The sequence below is a fragment of the Capsicum annuum genome, chromosome 6 (genome assembly GCF_002878395.1).
Source record: "Capsicum annuum cultivar UCD-10X-F1 chromosome 6, UCD10Xv1.1, whole genome shotgun sequence".
NCBI lineage: Eukaryota > Viridiplantae > Streptophyta > Magnoliopsida > Solanales > Solanaceae > Capsicum > Capsicum annuum.
Genome location: NC_061116.1, coordinates 155,531,544 through 155,548,569, shown reverse-complemented (window position 1 = coordinate 155,548,569; position 17,026 = coordinate 155,531,544). Strand labels below are relative to the sequence as shown.

The 17,026-nt window shown below is 38.6% G+C and overlaps 1 protein-coding gene across 6 annotated transcripts in view; it reads right to left on the bottom strand.

Annotated features, from left to right (window-relative positions):
• Nucleotides 1-4,227: 4,227 nt before the first annotated feature.
• Nucleotides 4,228-17,026, bottom strand: part of LOC107873159 (helicase protein MOM1) — a 41,497-nt gene continuing 28,698 nt past the window's right edge. For 5 of the 6 annotated variants that reach the window (XM_016719902.2, XM_016719905.2, XM_016719903.2 and 2 more), the window contains 5 exons: nucleotides 12,946-13,050; nucleotides 7,131-9,089; nucleotides 6,117-6,764; nucleotides 5,817-6,042; nucleotides 4,228-5,377 (listed from right to left, as the gene is read on the bottom strand). In XM_016719902.2, coding sequence (XP_016575388.2) covers nucleotides 4,467-5,377; nucleotides 5,817-6,042; nucleotides 6,117-6,764; nucleotides 7,131-9,089; nucleotides 12,946-13,050 — 3,849 coding nt within the window. In that variant the 3' untranslated portion in view covers nucleotides 4,228-4,466. The remainder of the gene's footprint in view (nucleotides 5,378-5,816; nucleotides 6,043-6,116; nucleotides 6,765-7,130; nucleotides 9,090-12,945; nucleotides 13,051-17,026) is intronic. The other variant, XM_016719906.2, reaches the window with a different exon arrangement.

The following is a 17,026-nucleotide window of genomic DNA, read 5'->3' as shown; positions in this document are numbered from 1 at the left end:
AAGGTTGGTGTGACTTCAGTGGAGTGCAAGATGCGGGAAGCACGATTGAGATGGTTCGGACACGTGAAGAGGAGGGGCATGGATGCCCCGGTTCGTAGGTGTGAGAGGCTAGCGTTGGATGGTTTTAGGCGGGGTAGGGGTAGGCCGAAGAAGTACTGGGGTGAGGTGATTAGGCGGGACATGAAACAGTTACAGCTCACCGAGGACATGACCCTCGATAGGAAGGTCTGGAGGGCGCGAATTACGGCAGAGGATTGGGGCCAGTTTGGGTCGCTAGTGTAGGGAATTACTTGGTGGGGGTTTTATTCTTGTTATGATTCCGTGTTCCGTGTTCCATGTTTTATTACGAATCTGTGTGCTTTCCTCTGTTTTATATTACTTATGGGTGCCGTATTTATGTTATGTAATCTGCTTCTGTGCTTTACTATGTGTTTGTGTGGTATCTCGTGCCTTGAGCCGGGGGTCTATCGAAAATAGCCTTTCTACTTCATCAGAGGTAGAGGTATGGACTGCGTACATCTTACCCCCCCCCCCAGACCCCACTAGGTGGGAATACACTGGGTTTGTTGTTGTTGTTGTTGTTGTATATGAATTATATATAAATTATTCTTAAAAAAAAACAAAAATTACACACACACATATATATAATTTTGAAAATCATTAAAAACATTGAAATATTTTTGTATAGATAATATTTTTATTTGAAATAAGAAAAAAAATTATTTTGGAGAGAAATTAAGGGTGATTGATAATTTTTGATAACCGATGTCTTATTTTAAGGGTGGTTTTCTTAAAAAGGGAAAAAAGAAAATTTGTTTTTTTATTTTAAAAGTTGTTATGACCTGCATAAATAATCTAAGGTGGTACATTTTGAGAATGCTACGGTGGATATCTGGGTATACTAGCAAAGATAGGATTAGAAATGAGGTTATTGGGGATAAGGTGAGAGTGATTTTGGTGGAAGTCAAGATAAGGGAAGTGAGGTTGAGATGGTTCGGACATATGATGAGGAGAGGCACGAATGCCCTAGTGCGGAGGTATGAGAGGTTGGCTAGAGATGGATTCAGGCGAGGTATAGGTAGATCGAAGAAAAATTGAAGGAAAGTGATTAGAAATAACATGGAGCAGCTTCAATTTACCGAGTACATGATCCTCGATTGGAGGATGTGGAGGAGGCATATTAGGTTAGAAGAATAATAGGAGTGAACGTGTCAGTGCTAGTAGGCAGGAGGACTTTATTATCCATGTTATTGGCTATAGTATTAGTAATTTCAGAATGTTGTATCATTTGTTGTATTACTTGGTGAATCTTACCTATGGTACTATTGGGTGTGGTAATTTCTATTGTATCTTGGCCTTTTACTATTCCTTATCTGGATTGTCTCATCTTGAGTTGGGGGTTTATTAGACAAACCTTCTCTATCTCACCTCTGAGATAGTCATATGGACTGCGTACAGTTACTCTCCCCAGATAGACCCCACTTGGCGGGAATATAGTGGGTATAATTTTGTTGTTTTATATTTTGAGTCTTTTCCCTTCAAAATAATATGTTGAAGATAAAAATAATGAAAAAGTTTAAGAAATATTTATAAATTACATCATGTAAATATTTTGTGTATGAAATATTTTTTGAAATTATACAAATGTAATATCGGATAGGTTAGTTTTGATTTGATCTTTTTTAGTTAAAATCAAATCAAATCAATTATAATCGAGTTTTTTTTTTTCAACAACAAATCAAATCAAACCAAATTATTAATCGAATTTTTTTTTCGATTTGAATCAATTTGCAATTTGTGATTCGAGTTTGTTCACCCTTACTCATACTTAAAAGAAAGAAAAAATGTTCTTAAATATACCAAAATTTTGACGAAATTTATTGTAACACACCTGAATTTTGCAGGAGTCCTATGACCCCCCTCCTTCCAGACTATTTATTAGCGTATTTTATTCGTATTTATTTGCACTAAATTCTCTTTTAAAACTTTTTATTTTTTTATTAACTTATAAATAGCACTAAAATAGACTAATAAATAGTTCAGGAGGGTCATAAGACCCCCACAAAATTCAGATATGTTACATCAAATTTCACTAAAATTTGGGTATATATTGAACGTTTTTCCCTAAAAGGAAACAATTATTTCAATTAAAACGTGTGTTCATACCAGGCAAACAACACTGGCAATGTTACTTAATATTATGTACTTTAGCTAATTAACAAATCGTATATTTATTTTGACAACATAATATAACAATGGAGGTTAGATGCAAACAATATTTTAACAAGGTGGAGGGTTAAATTTGACCTTTTCCCCATAAGAAATGGTTGCTGGGGGCTTGGATTATCAACGCAGATTGACTTATTCCCTAAACTAGTATGTTGTAAATATGCCTACGCAGTGGCGGACCTAGATTTTTTAATAAGTGGGTTTAATATATAAAAAATAAATATTGATTAAAAAAAGTCAATTAATATCAACTATTGGTTGCTGCTTAAATAAAAAAGGGGTATTGGTTGGTGCTTAAAGGAAAAAAGGGGTAAAGGCAAAAGAAAACAAAAAAAAAAAACAAATGGTGCTGCTAAAAAAAAAAAAAAAGGGGTATTGGTTGCTGCTTAAAAAGAAAGGTGGGGTTAAAGGCAAAAGAAAACAAAAAAAATGACACAATGTTGGGGCTCGAACACGTGATGTAACAATTAACAAATAAATCCACTCCCACTAGATTAAGCATTCCATTTGTGTATAGAGCGTTCAAAAATTATATATATCTTGTACACTGTAAAGACTACTTACACGTTCATATACAGTATAATTTTTCGACGAAGTGGGTTCATATTAACCCACTTAAACCTATGTGGGTCCGCCCTTGTGCCAATGTAAAGCGTTAACTGAATTGTTGTATCCTTAATTATATTTACTACAAGAACAAAAATGGAGGATTTAGAGTGCAAATTTAGTGAGGAATTACAAGAGAAAACATGGAGGATTTAGACTGCAAATTTAGTGAACTACAAGAGGAAAACGTAAAAGTGCGTTTGAATACACAAGCTCTCCACAAGAGTGATTATTTTAAATATCTTGACTCTATTATCTAGAATAGCGGGGTCGCAGACAGTGACATCACTCATCGCGTGGATGAAGTGGAGGCCTGCCCCCAAAGTCTTGTATGATAGACAGATACCTCTGAAATTTAAAAGTAAATTTTATATAGTGATGATTAGATAGACACTATATGGAACAAAGTGTTGGCCAGTCAAAACTTTCATGCTTAGAAGATGCATAACGCAAAAATGACGTTGTTGAGGTGAATTTGTGGACATACTTAGTGTGATAGAATCATGAATGAGGATATTCAAGATAAGGTGAGAGTGGCTTCCGTGATGGATAAGATGGGGAAAGCAATATTAAAATGCTTTGGACGTATGATGAGGGAAAGTCAGACCGCTCAGTGAGGAGGTTTGATTGGTTGGATATAGTATGTGCGAAGAGGGGTAGAGATTAGCCAAAGAAATATTGAGATGAAGTGATTAGATAAGAAATAACACATAGTCAAATTGTCAAGGACATGACCTTAGATAAGAAGATGTAGCAGACGAGTACTAGAGTAAAAGATTAGTCAGATAGAAGTGTTGTACTGCATTGCAGTATGGTAGCTTAGGATTTAATCATAAATATCTGCCATTGTTTATTGTGATTGGATTATCACACTACTTTGCAGCTGATTTTTTTTGTTGTTGATTAATTGTCATATTTTCTTCATAGTTTTACTCTTCTTTGTACCTGAATTTGCTACACTTAACCAAAGATATTTCGAAAACAACCATTCTACCTCTCAAAGGCAAGTGCTAAAATCTACACACTTTACTTTCTCGCACCTCACTTGTGAAATTTTACCAGGCATGTTAAGTTAGGAAATAAAACCAAATAAATTCTTAAACTTCGCAGTCCACCATTACCCCGCAGCTCCAGAATCTTGGGACGGAATTAGAATTTCAATACTTAAAAGTGATTAGCCTGAATGTGTATTTCATGTGAAACACGGGTTCACAAAAATCTTCAATTTTTAAGTGTAGTTCAAGTCCAACCACAATTTCAGCTCTCACAAACATACCTTTTAACTTCAAGTTAAAATACTCATTTTTTTCCAAGTCCAACTCAAGCATCAATCAAATGCCTCTTAGTATGTGTAAACCAAACATCGACATAGAAAACAAATAAGAAAACACATGAACAGATGATATTGTGTCCTATTATAATATAAAGATTAATGAATTACAGCTGCATTCATGGAATTCCAGAGGAAAAGAATGGGGGAGGGAGAGAGGGGACATGCAACCCTATTTAATCTTGTCAAGCTTCCCTCCTCTTACCCTTCTCTTCTTTTCTTATCTTTTTTTAAATTCATTTTTACAAACACATGATACAGCTGACCCATGGACAACAAATAACACTTCATTGTCAACAGGTCAGTCATCATCAGACACACAGACAACGTCAGTTACATTAGTAGCTCCAGCTGAAGAGGTAGAAACTCCCTGTACACCATCCAGTGTTTGAAATTCAGATAGGTCCAATAAATCAAAGTCAGAGCCCACATCTGGTAAAGGTGGCATAATGCTAGGCCTCTTTGCATGAGGTTGATTCTCCACATTAAAAAGCAGTTCCTGAGCAGAGATAGATGGACTTCTTACTGCAGGCAACCCACCAAAGTCATGCTGCGTAGCCGCATTCCGAGAACTAGAAAGATCTACAGCTAACTGCGGAACCAATGGCGTAGGTATCTGATTTTGTGGAGGTTGGGATGGGGATGGGGATGATGTTCGTAGAGAAGCTAGTTGCGGAAGTAAGGGTGATGATGCAGCCGTGTTAGTGGATTGCTGATGATTTTGCATACTCTGAGCAAGGGTTGAGGAGCTGCTGCTAGTAGACATGGATGGAGGACTCCGGAAAGGCTGAAGATGGGGAGCTGGAGCACGGATCTCGCCAGCTATCCTAATATTACCAGTGGAAGGGGTAATTGCACTAATGAGAGGTGGCCTGCTAGGAGTTCCTGCAGAATGTGCTTTTGAACGACTAACAGCAGCTGTCTGCTGAGTAGGTACAGGTTGGCCAGCTAAAGACAACCCAGTAACAGGTGCACCTCTTATGGTAGGCTGAGAAATCCCACCAGAATGTACTGAACGGCTAGAGGGGACAGAAGTCTCCTGTCTAACCTGTGGTTGGTCAGCTGAGGACAAACTAGTGACAGGGGAAGCTCTCAAACAAGCTAGGACCAAACTTTGCTGGCTAGCTGAAGACGAAGCAGTCGCAGGAGAAGACCTCAAATTAGGCTGCTGGGATACCTGACGTAGATGCTGCAAATAACTAGAAGGCACAACTACAAAGAACAATAATACTTCAGTACACGAGAAAAGACAATTTTTACTTGAGATATGACCAGCCTGACTTGTATAACCTAGCAAAGTTGCAAAAACTAACACCATCTTTCTATTAACCTGATAATATATGTAACGGGAGACTCAAATAAGGGAATTAAAAATGTACTCGTAAGTAAAATCTGGACGCAACCGTCAGTTCAAAATTATGATAAGAAAAGTCAACCGCTCCTAGGAAATGCCTGACTTGTATAACCTAGCAAAGTTGCAAACACTAACACCATCTTTCTGTTACCCTGATAATATATGTAATGAAAGACTCCAATAAGGAAATTAAAAATATACTCTTTAAGTAAAATCTGGACGCAACTGTCAGTTTAAAATTATGATAAGAAAAACTAACCACTCCTTGGAAATCCATAACCAACATTGGTTACATACCTTGACGCATGCCTGGAAGCCCCGAAGGTTTGAGATTCATGCACTTGCATCTGAAAGCATCTGCTAAAAGTTTATTCATGAGAACTTTGTTCTGATTCACATCAAGTTCTTTCTTCTTCCGAAGAAACTCTGCATCAGCCTCCTGAAGCTTATGATCATATTTCTTATGGATTTGTGCAATCATTTCCTCTACCTCCTTCTGACAATCAGATCTCAGACGCAATTTCTGTTAAAACAAGAGAACTTTAAGAAATAAAGGACTAGGAGCAAAGAATAACGAAGAACGAAATTGGAATTAACCATGTCCTCAAGAATCTTGGTGCCTTGTTCTTTTTCTTTATGTATCCTTTCCCAATCTTTATGCAGAGGATCAGCATTGAAAGGAAGAGTTGAATTCCAAGTGGCCATCTGATGGTCTGGATGAACTGATCTGTTCCTGGGTCCTTGAACAACGGCAGCATTAGTATTATGTTGCAGGACTGCTTGATTAGGAAGCTCAGCGGAACCTGGCACTTGAACTGGAGTTCCAATATTATGGGAAGACGCACCCTGTTCTGGAATGGGTCGAGGATTCACTCTTCTGACTTCTGAGAAATTAGTCATTTCACAGCTCAGAGGTGACATCTCAACATCGACAGATGGACGCTCTTCGGAATTACCACCTGTCTGTAAAGGTTCCATCGTCTCCCCGTCCAAATGACAAGAATACCCAAGGTTTGGTGTTAAGTTTCTTTCACCATTATGGATTTCATGTCTAATGTCGCTCGGTGGCTCATGAGCAGCAAGTGATAAACCATCAGAAGCTGGCTGCTGTTGCTCAGAACTACTAATTAACACAGCTTCTGAACTGTTGGCTCCATACTGCCCAGCATCAACTTCAACCTGTGTTCCACTCCGATTTTCTGGGTATGGCATCTCATGAGTGAGTGTTCCATTATATCCTGAAGACTGGAAACATTCATACTGATTTAGCTGATCCAGTTTCAGTGCAAAACCATCAATAACAGAACAGATAATATTTTTCCACAATATATCAGGAAAAATTCATATAAATTTTTTGGAGGGTAGAACTGCAAGTCACCAAACAAAATAGTCCAAATTATCTGTTTTACAATTGGAAGAAAAAAAACTAAGAGGTAACTTGCCAATCACTCTCTCAATCGATCTAAACAGAACATGTCTTTGCAATTTGGTACATTTTTTATTAATTTTCCTAGGGAGAGTGTATACACCTGTGCCCAGATTCTGAATCCAGATATTCTACACAATAACACAATACAAGCACCACATAAATTTGGAAGACAGACCACTTACTTGATTTTGAGGTAAAGAACCACCATCATCAGAACAAACTGCTGCTACCGAAGGAAAGTCAACTACCAATTCCAGAGGAGAAATTTGGTTTGTATCGGTGGGTCTAACAGCATCTCTCGGGTTATCTTCATCATTTTGCAAATGTGAAATATTTTCCAGACTATCATGTTCTGCATTCAATTCTTCAGTAACATTATTAACTTCTGAATTATCGTTCCCCGGAACTACATCAGAACCCATCCCAGATACCTCCAACAAATGCTCTCTAGTTGGATCCTCTAATAGAACCTCAGTATGTTCTTCAGGAGGCAGAGGAGACACAGAAACAATTTCCTCTGAACTGCCACCTGAATCACCCACTTCATTAGGCTGCTTGGATCCAGCAACCAATGCTCCAGTGCTAGAGGCAATCTCAACTTGCTCCTCTGTTGCTGGCATAATTAAAACATTTGAAGTTTCAACGGGAAGAATGTTTGACACATTGGAAGTAGATGCAGGTACATCTGGATCACCTACTCCAGTAGCATGCTTGGAACTAGCACCCAGTGCTCCAACTTCCTCTGAACTACCACCTAAATCACCTACTTCATTAGGCTGGTTGGATGTAGCAGCCGCAGAAGGGATCTCAAGTTGCTTCTCCATTGCTGGCATTGTTAAAACATTTGATGTTTCAACAGGAGGAATATTAGACTCATCGAATGCTGGTAGATCTGGATCACCTACTTCATCAGGCTGCTTGGATCTAGCACCCAGTGCTCCAATTCCCTCTGAACTACCACCTAAATCACCTCCTTCATTACGCTCTAGCTGATTTGATTTAGCATCCAACACTCCAGCCATGGACACGATCTCAACTTGTTCCTCCATTGCTGGCATCGTTAAAACATTTGTTGTTCCAATATGAAGAATATTCGACTCATCAGAGGTAGATGCAGGTGCATCTGGATCACATACTTCATTAGACCGCTTGGATACAGCAACCAATCCTCTGTCACCAGGCTTGACCCCAGCTACGTCCTTCGTTGCTGGAGTTGTTAAAACATTTGTAGATTCAATAGGAAGAATATCTGACTCATCAGAAGTAGATGCAGGTACATCAGAACGCATGTTATCCAAAATATTACCTGCATTCAGTTCCTCAACAAGATGTCCAGACACAGGGCAAACAATCCAGGGAGAATTGAGTGAGACATTTACAGTTTCCTGAGAGCACCCTATGCCATCTATCGGATCAGATCCAATACCCCTAAAGGAATTTGCTTTGGCTAACCATGAAGCCGCCTTTTGCATTTCCTTGTTCTCCATAGCAGAGTGTTCTACCTTAAGCTCTTTAAGCTTCTGATCCTTGTGGCATTTGAGCTCTTGCATTTTTTTTGAATATTCAGTTTCCAATGTTTTTTGTCTATCCTTTGTTGCAGCATTCTGACCAAATATAGACCGAAGAACAGCAAACTGCAATCTGTAATCCTGCTCAAGCTCTTCCTTCTTCTTTTCCCATATTTTCTGAAACTCTTCTATTTCCTCCTTTTGCTTTTGTAGCAGGTTTGACATTCGCCTCTCACATCTACACTGAACCTCCTTAATGAAATTTTCCCTTTCAATATCCACAAGTTCCTCTTTAGGTGTCACAGTGCATTCCTTGTATAATCTTTCACCTTGAAATCTTTCTTCCATTTCCTTTTGCACATTAAGCTGGGGAGATTCTACATTCTGTGACATGCCTCCTGTTGATGGCTCTTCTGCAACGGATCTTGCAGCTAATAAAGAACACTTAGAAGAACTTGAAGCATTATCATTTTGATCCAACCGCTGCAGGAACAACTTTTTCAAGGAACGGATCTTCAGACAGACATTGTTCGCCTCCTCCTCAGTGCATCCAAACTGTAAGTGCTGCTTTGCTAGCAAGAATGTGTCCTCTTTGTCAATCTTTTGCTTTAAGATTGAAGCTGCAACCCAACACTGAGAATTCACAGAATGTCAAATAAGAAGAATCACAGTTACAGTAAAGATGTTCCCTCGAATCAAGAAGCACACTAAGGGTCGTTTAGAGACGAGGTGCATGCATTAAAAATGCAGATTTTGTTATGCGGGGATTAAGATATGTATTGTTTATTTTAAGAAAAAGAAATAGTTAAATAGATGTAGGTTATTTTGGTCATTGTAGTTGTGTTTTAATCTGTATTACTAATCCCCATATTCCTACTCCAACTTCTTTCTGCATAAAATAATAAATAAATTCCTATATAACTTATGCCTATTAGTTATGCAGGAAACAACGAATCCAACTGAACATGTACTATTTTCTTTTTCTTTCAAAATCGGGGTGACCTGGTCAGCTTGTGCCACCTAGACTAATTACACGGATTACTTGTTACGTTCCCGACCGAGGGTTTTTGCCTTGGGATTTGATCTTAAGTTCATGGTTCTTGAACCATTTCATTTGACCACTTGGCCACAACCTTGAGTTTTAATCTGTCTTACTAATCCCCGTATTCCTATTCCAACTTCTTTCCGCATAAAATAATAAATAGATTCCTATATAACTTATGCCTATTAGTTATGCAGGAGACAACAAATCCAACCCAACAGTGTACTAATTTTTTATTTTTTTCATAATCGTGGTGACCTGGTCAGCTTATGCCACCTAGACTAATTCCATGGGTTACTTGTTACCTTCCCAAAACTGCCTAGTGCTTTGGGTTTTGTGCCTGAGACTTCATGGTTCTTAAGCCACTTCATTTGACTACTTGGCCACAACCTTGAGTGGCCAAATCATGTATTATACAAAGCTGAATTTAATGCAAGTTTCAAAGGGTAATCAAACATTGCATTCTAAGGTGGAGTTCTAAGCGGGATTTATACCATCTTAGTGATCCAACTAAACAACTCCCAAATGTATAAGATAAAGTTGAATGGTAATTTAGTGAATAATTTAATACTACTACATCCTAATCAAATAAGACTTAACCTTGCCATCAGATTATATTCTATAGGGTTACCAGGATCTACAAGAGATGATTGAATTTGAGAACATGCATAGTACCAGATTAATCAGATCTCACAAACCATCGTATTGAATTGGGAATGATTTAACAATGACATTGGCAATACGAAAAAGAAATATATACTATTGACTCAACAGGTTAGTTGATATAGAGTGAAGACTAGACAAATTTAGGATGTCAAAATGACAGATCAGCTAAACTGGACTGATATGTCCAAGTGGACAATAGAAGCACAAGCCATAAATGTGGCTTTTCAGATTTAGGTGGAATTAAGTACACACAAGACAGACACAGAGAGATGTGGTGTCACTGAAACAAACATCAAACATACAAAAAATTGTAAAACTAAAAAGGTAAAGGAAAACTTTAGTTGAGCAGCCTCCAAGAAGCTACTTAGATTTTTACTAAGATCATAGAAACTCTAATACCGAGTGAAAGTAGAAGAATAAGACGCAAAACTTCCTATCGGCTTTATTTTAATAGCAGGCACCTAATATAGGAATTTTGAGCTACATGAAATTTATTAAAACATATTCCAGAAACTTGGATATCCTCGAATGGTTTGGCGATTCTTGGGTGATACCAAGATCTGTGGAGGAGTTGATGTCCAGTTGGAGGAGCGGAGCTAGAAGAAAAAGGCAAAAGGCGTGGAATGTTACTTCTCTAGCTCTAATGTGGGTCATTTGGAAAGAAAGAAATAGGAGAGCTTTTGAAGGGGTGGAGATGAGCCCTGCTCATTGAGTAGTAGTCTCCGATCCATTATTTTCTTTTGGTAGCATTGAGTAGGATGATGGACAGTGTGGTTCTAGGTGGATTTATTATGGGATTCAAGGCTGCGGTTGGCGGCGTTGGTTCCATGTCAATTTCTCATATCTTATTTGCAGATGATATTTTGGTGCCGTGAGATACAGATGGGCTTCAGCTGGACTACCTCGGACAAATGTTAACCTGGTTCCAGGTGGTGTAGGGCTTAAATTTAACCTCAAAAAAAAAAAGTGAGATCATACCGGTTGGTGTTGTGGATAACATTATTGCTTGCCCAGGTATTGCAATGTAGGGTAGGGTCTCTTCCTACTACCTACCTTAATTAACCTCTAGGCGCAGCGAACAAGGATATTGATGTCCGAAATCCGGTCATTCAGAGGTTAGAGAAGAGGTTAGCAGGTTGGCAGAAAAGATACTTTTCCAAAGGAAGGAAGGAAGTGTTTATTAAGAGCACTTTATCGAGTATCCTTGTTTATTCCATGTCCCTATTCAATGCTCCCAATGTTGTTATAGGGAAGTTGGAAAGGTGGCAAAAAATTTTCTTCGGGATGCTGCGGATGGGGCAAAAATGTTTCACTTAGTTAGATGGGAGACCATGACATATCCTAAACAGTGTGGAAGTCTTGGGGTTAAGGATTTGAAGGTTTTTAACAAAGCTCTCTTGGGCAAATGGTTGCAGAGACTTGGGGTGGAGGGAGAAGCTTTATGGAGAGGGGTGATCGTGGATAAATATGGAGAAACGGAAGGGGGATGGAGAACAAATAGGATAACTTTGCCTTCCAGGTGTGGTGTGTGGTGTGTGGTGTGTGGAGGAACATTATGAAGGGGTGGGAAGATTTTCGTGATACTATTGGGTTTAAGGTTGGGGAAGGGAGTGGAGATAGTTTTGGGGGCAAAAAGGGTGTGTGGGCTTGGTGCTTAAGGATGAATTCCCAAGTTTGTTTAGGGTTTCTTGCCGAAGGAGCTGCCTGTTCAACAATTAGGGGGGCACAAGGGGATGAGACTTTTTGGGATTTGAGCTTAAGAAGGAATTTCCAAGATTGGGAGGTGTCTGAGCTTCAGAGACTGTTGGCTTTACTTCAAAATCACTGTGAACCAATCAACAGATCTAATACTTTGATTTGGGAGTTGGGGAATAACAAAGTGTTCTTTGTTAAGTCCTTTTACGAGAAGTTTTTGGTTAGGGGGATGAGAGATTCCCAGTTGGTTCTGTTTGGATACCTAAGGTGCCAGAAAAGTGAGCTTTTTCATGTGGTTATCTACTAGAGGAGTATCTTGACGATGGAGAATCCTACAAAAGGAAATGTCGTATGCTTGAGTTGGGATTTTTCATGTGGTTAGCTACTAGAGGAGTAATCTTGACGGTGGAGAATCCTAGAAAAGGAAAGGTCGTATGCTTGAGTTGGTGCTTCCTTTGCAAGGAGATGGGTGAGGTGGATCATATTCTATTACATTGAAAATTAGCCACGAGGTTATGGGGAATATCTTCGAATGGTTTGGCATTTCCTGGGTGATGCCAAGATCTGTGAAGGAGTTGATGTTCAGTTGGAGGAGCGGAGCTAGAAGAAAAAGGCAAAAGGCGTGGAAGGTTACTCCTCACGCTCTAATATGGATCATTTGGAAAGAGAAAAATAGGAGAGCTTTTGAAACGGTGGAGATGAGCTTTATGAGCTTTGCTCATCTAGAAGTAGTCTCCAGTCCATTATTTTCTTTTGGTGCACCCATATAGTTCCTGTTTGTATAGAGGATTGGGTGTCTTTTGGAGAGAACCATATTTTGTAGGTCTTGCCTTTTTTTGATATACCCTTGTATACGGCCAAGATGGCCTTGTTATTATCAATAAAAAAATTTACTTGATCCAAAAAAATGAAATTTATCAAAAAAGATAATTAGGAATCCGGTTTTTTTTATTTTTTAATCTATGACTTGATAATTTTCTATTGGAATTTAAGATGTTCAATGAAGAAAAGAACAAATCCACTAACAAAAATAAAATATTTTAGAAGGATCCAAGCAGATAGGATAGGAGGCAGAAAGATACTAACCAGAGATAACTGGAAAGCCTGTAAAATTGTTGCAGGTTCCCTACTAACACGATGATTCTCCATCACATATTCCAGAAACTTTCGCACTGTATGTTTGACAGCGTCCTGCATTTAAATTTTGGTCACATGCCCAGCAATTCAAGATTGTGACATAACACCTTGGTTAACCTATTCCTTAGGTATATCATAGTATGGAGATCTCGCAAATAGAAAATGCCACAAGTATGTCAATCAATGCAGAAAAATCATTTTTCATTTATATAGGGAGTACCAAGTAATTCCAGGTTAATGCCTGGTTCACACCTAAGTTGCTCGAACTCGGCAATTTCGGTGCCGCACCCGTGTCGACACGACACTGACACGGGTAAGGGTGTGGGATCTGTGTCGGATCTAGTCAAACGAGATCGGGTGTGTTGACCAACAATTCGGAGAAAAATTTAAAAATTGATATCTCAAGGTAAAGATTTGAATAGCTCGGAAACAAAATACCTTCAATTCTGCTGCTACATAGTAATTTATGCCAGTCCTTCTGCCTCTTTTGAAGCTTTTTTCTTGGTAAATTTTGTTGCTCGAGTAGCTGTTGAAGGTATTGTTCACGATGTTTCAGGTTTTTGAAGCCGAGAATTGTCGGTGCCGTGGTGGACAACTAGATTGTGCGCATCGTGATATTGTATTGTATTGAAAAAAAAAAAGATATGCAAAACATGTAGTTGGGGATGAAGAAGATGGAGGAGAGAAGACGAAGCAGAGGAAAAGATGAAGAAGACAACTGTTCAGTCACCTAACACTATTTGTTTTCTAATTGACCTACACTCCTTTAATAGCTACCACGTTCATTATTTGTTATTAAGAATAAACATTATAATTTTTTTAATTAAATGAGATAAGCTTTCCATATTAAATAGCTGCATCTTTGATTATTTATTATTAAGAATAAATAATTTATATTTATTTTGATTAAATGAAATAAGCATTGTATATTAATTAGAGTTTATAAAGTAAGGATAAATATTATAATTATTTAATTATAAATTAAAGATTAATGTATATGCTTTGCAAGCACACATTTTTTTTATGAAACTAAATTTAGCGTAAGTATATATTGAACATATTAATATTCTCATTTTTTACTAGTTTTAAAATACTCGTCAATTTTGAACTATATGTATAAATTTTTAATTTTTTTTGCCGAGTCCCCGCACCCGTATCCGTATCCAGATCCATCTCCCCGAATCTCAAAAATTCGATCACAAAGGATCCGACACTTGGATCCACACCCGTGTCCGACACCCGCACCGGAGTTCAAGCAACTTAGGTTCACACAAACAATTAGCGGTAAGAAATTTGGTAGGGGATCAGAACCTGGTTCTTATTATTAAAATTTGTACACTAAACCACTGTTGTAACAATTCAATTACAAGGATGAGTTAGAAAATAAAAACAAACATGACTGCACAATATTTAAAAAAAAAAAACAAATAGAAATCAATAGCATACACTAAGAAAAGAACCAGGTTGAAAGGCCTTCAATGGAACAATGAGAAATCAAAGACAATTTGTAAAATTAGCAGCAAAATTTTTCGAGAATAGAAGAACAGGAAAATAAAACCTTCATGTTTCTAAACTATTGATATCTACACAATTCAGAAATTTGAGGAATAAAACACAACCACAAAAATCTCAAAGACAGCAATACAAGAAGATCATAGCAAACTTTACTGCCGTTGATTATTTTTGTCGAAACAATTTACCCCTTTAATGGGAAGATGAACTAGTTTACTGGCTAAGTTTGAAGGATGGCTTTGCAAAAACAGATGCTTCACGTGTTAGAAGAAAGAGCTGTAGCTGCACACTGTCCTGTCATGTGTAGAATTCCAAAGATGAAAATGCAATATGCATGCTGCTCATGTATTCCTGGTTCTTTGTTATTTAACTTAAAGCTACTAAAACAAAGGTATAAAAAGCTATTTAACATCCAGGACACACATATATATGATAGATAGAACAATCAAATGAATGATGCCTTTTCTCACGCTACGCATGTTCTATACCATTTGGTGCACTGGGAAACGGTTACACCGCCTAAGTTGTTGGGTGGATTAGGAGTTAAAGATTTGAAGGTTTTCAATAAAGCATTATCAGGGAAATGGTTATGAAGAGTTGGGACTAAGAAGATGCTTTTTGGTGAGAGGTCATAGCGGAAAAATATGGGGTCTTGGAAGGGGATTGAAGAATTAAAGGCGTCACTATTCCCTATAGATGCGGATTATGGAGGAACAATTTAATGGGATGGAAGGAGTTTAGCAACAATGTGCCTTTTAGGGTAGAGGGATGGGGGGGGGGGGGGGGGTATGTATTTGGGAGCATAGGTGGTGTGGGAGGGGGGATATGTATTTGGGAGCATAGGTGGTGTGGGGACTATACTTCAAAGGTATTGTTCCCAAATATACTCAGAATTTCTTGACAAAAGGAATCCACAATTCAAAGAGTTCGAAAGCTACGGGATGGAGATGTTTTTTGGGACCTGAGCTTTAGAAGGAATTCCAAGAGGGGGAGATGTTGCTCGTACTCATCAAAAATGTCGATGGGGGTGTATGTGGGATCCTCCAAAAATAGTGTGTGTTTGAAGGATTCGACACGGGTGCGGTAACATTTTTGGAGAGTCCGAGCAACTTAGGTGGAAGGTGACAGAGTTCGAAAGCTTGATTGATTTACTTCACAAATAAAGTGCCCCACAAGTTAGCCATGAAATATGGTGGTAGGGGTGGGGAACAATGGTATCTTCTCCGCCAAGACTTGTATGAAAAGCTATCAATTAGGGAGAGGTTGCTTTTCCGCATAATGCGGTGCCAAGAGATACCGAGGAAGCTGTGTTTCTTCACTTGGCTAGCAACAGGAGTAATTTTGTTGGTGCTTTCTGTATAAGAAAATGTAGAACCTCCTGATTCATTGTCGGGTTGCTTCGAGGTTATGGTGGGAAATCCTCACATAGTTTGGAATTTATTGTGTGATGTCAGGTATTGTCAAAAGGTTGATGTTTAGCTGGGAATGTGGGAGAAGGAGAATGTCTTGGAGTGATGCCCCACTTGCACCGATGTGCGTTGTTTGGAGAGACAAATAGGAGAGTTTTTGAGGTAGAGATGACTTTTGTAAACATGAGTAGTTTCTTGTCCCTTGTTTCTTTTTGGGGCATACGCGAGGTTCCTTGTTGTATAGAAGATTGGGTGTCTGTAGAAAACCATCTCCTATTGTTGGTTTTCTATTTTTTGGGGTATACCTCTTGTATGGGGGCGCTGCCCATTTTAATGAAAATTTATTTACCCCATCCCAGAAAAAAAATGTTTTATACCATTTGTCAATGCGAATATATTATGATCCCTCTTTATAAGAAGAAGAGTGACATTCAGAGTTGCAATAACTATAGGGGTATTAAGCTATTGAGTCACTCTATGAAGATTTGGGGGAGAGTGGTCAAGGTGAGGCTGAGACGGATAGTGTCTATTTTGGAGAACCAGTTTGGATTTATGCCTGGTTGCTCGACGACGGAGGCAATTCACCTGGTACGGAGGCTGATGGAACAGTATAGGGAAAGGAAAAAGGACCTGCACATGGTGTTTATCGACTTGGAGAAGGCATACGACAAAGTCTCCAGAAAGGTGCTTTGGAGATGCTTGGAGGTGAGTGGAGTCCCGGTAGCATATATCAGAGCAATTAAGGACATGTATGATGGAGCTAAAACTCAGGTGAGGACGGCGAGAGGAGACTCAGGACATTTCATTGTCTTGACAGGATTGCATCAGGGATCTACTCTTAGTCCCTTTTTGTTTGCTTTAGTGATGGATGTATTGATGCGGCGTATTCAAGAAGAGGTGCCTTAGTGTATGCTTTTTGCAGATGATGTAGTTTTGATTGATGAGACGCGGGGGATGTGAATGATAAATTAGAGGTGTGGAGACAAATTCTTGAGTCTAAAGGGTTCAGGTTGAGTAGGAGCAAGACAGAGTATTTGGAATGCAAGTTTAATGACGTGAGGCTGGAGAATGAGGTGGTAGTGAAGTTGGAATCACAGGTGGTATGTAAG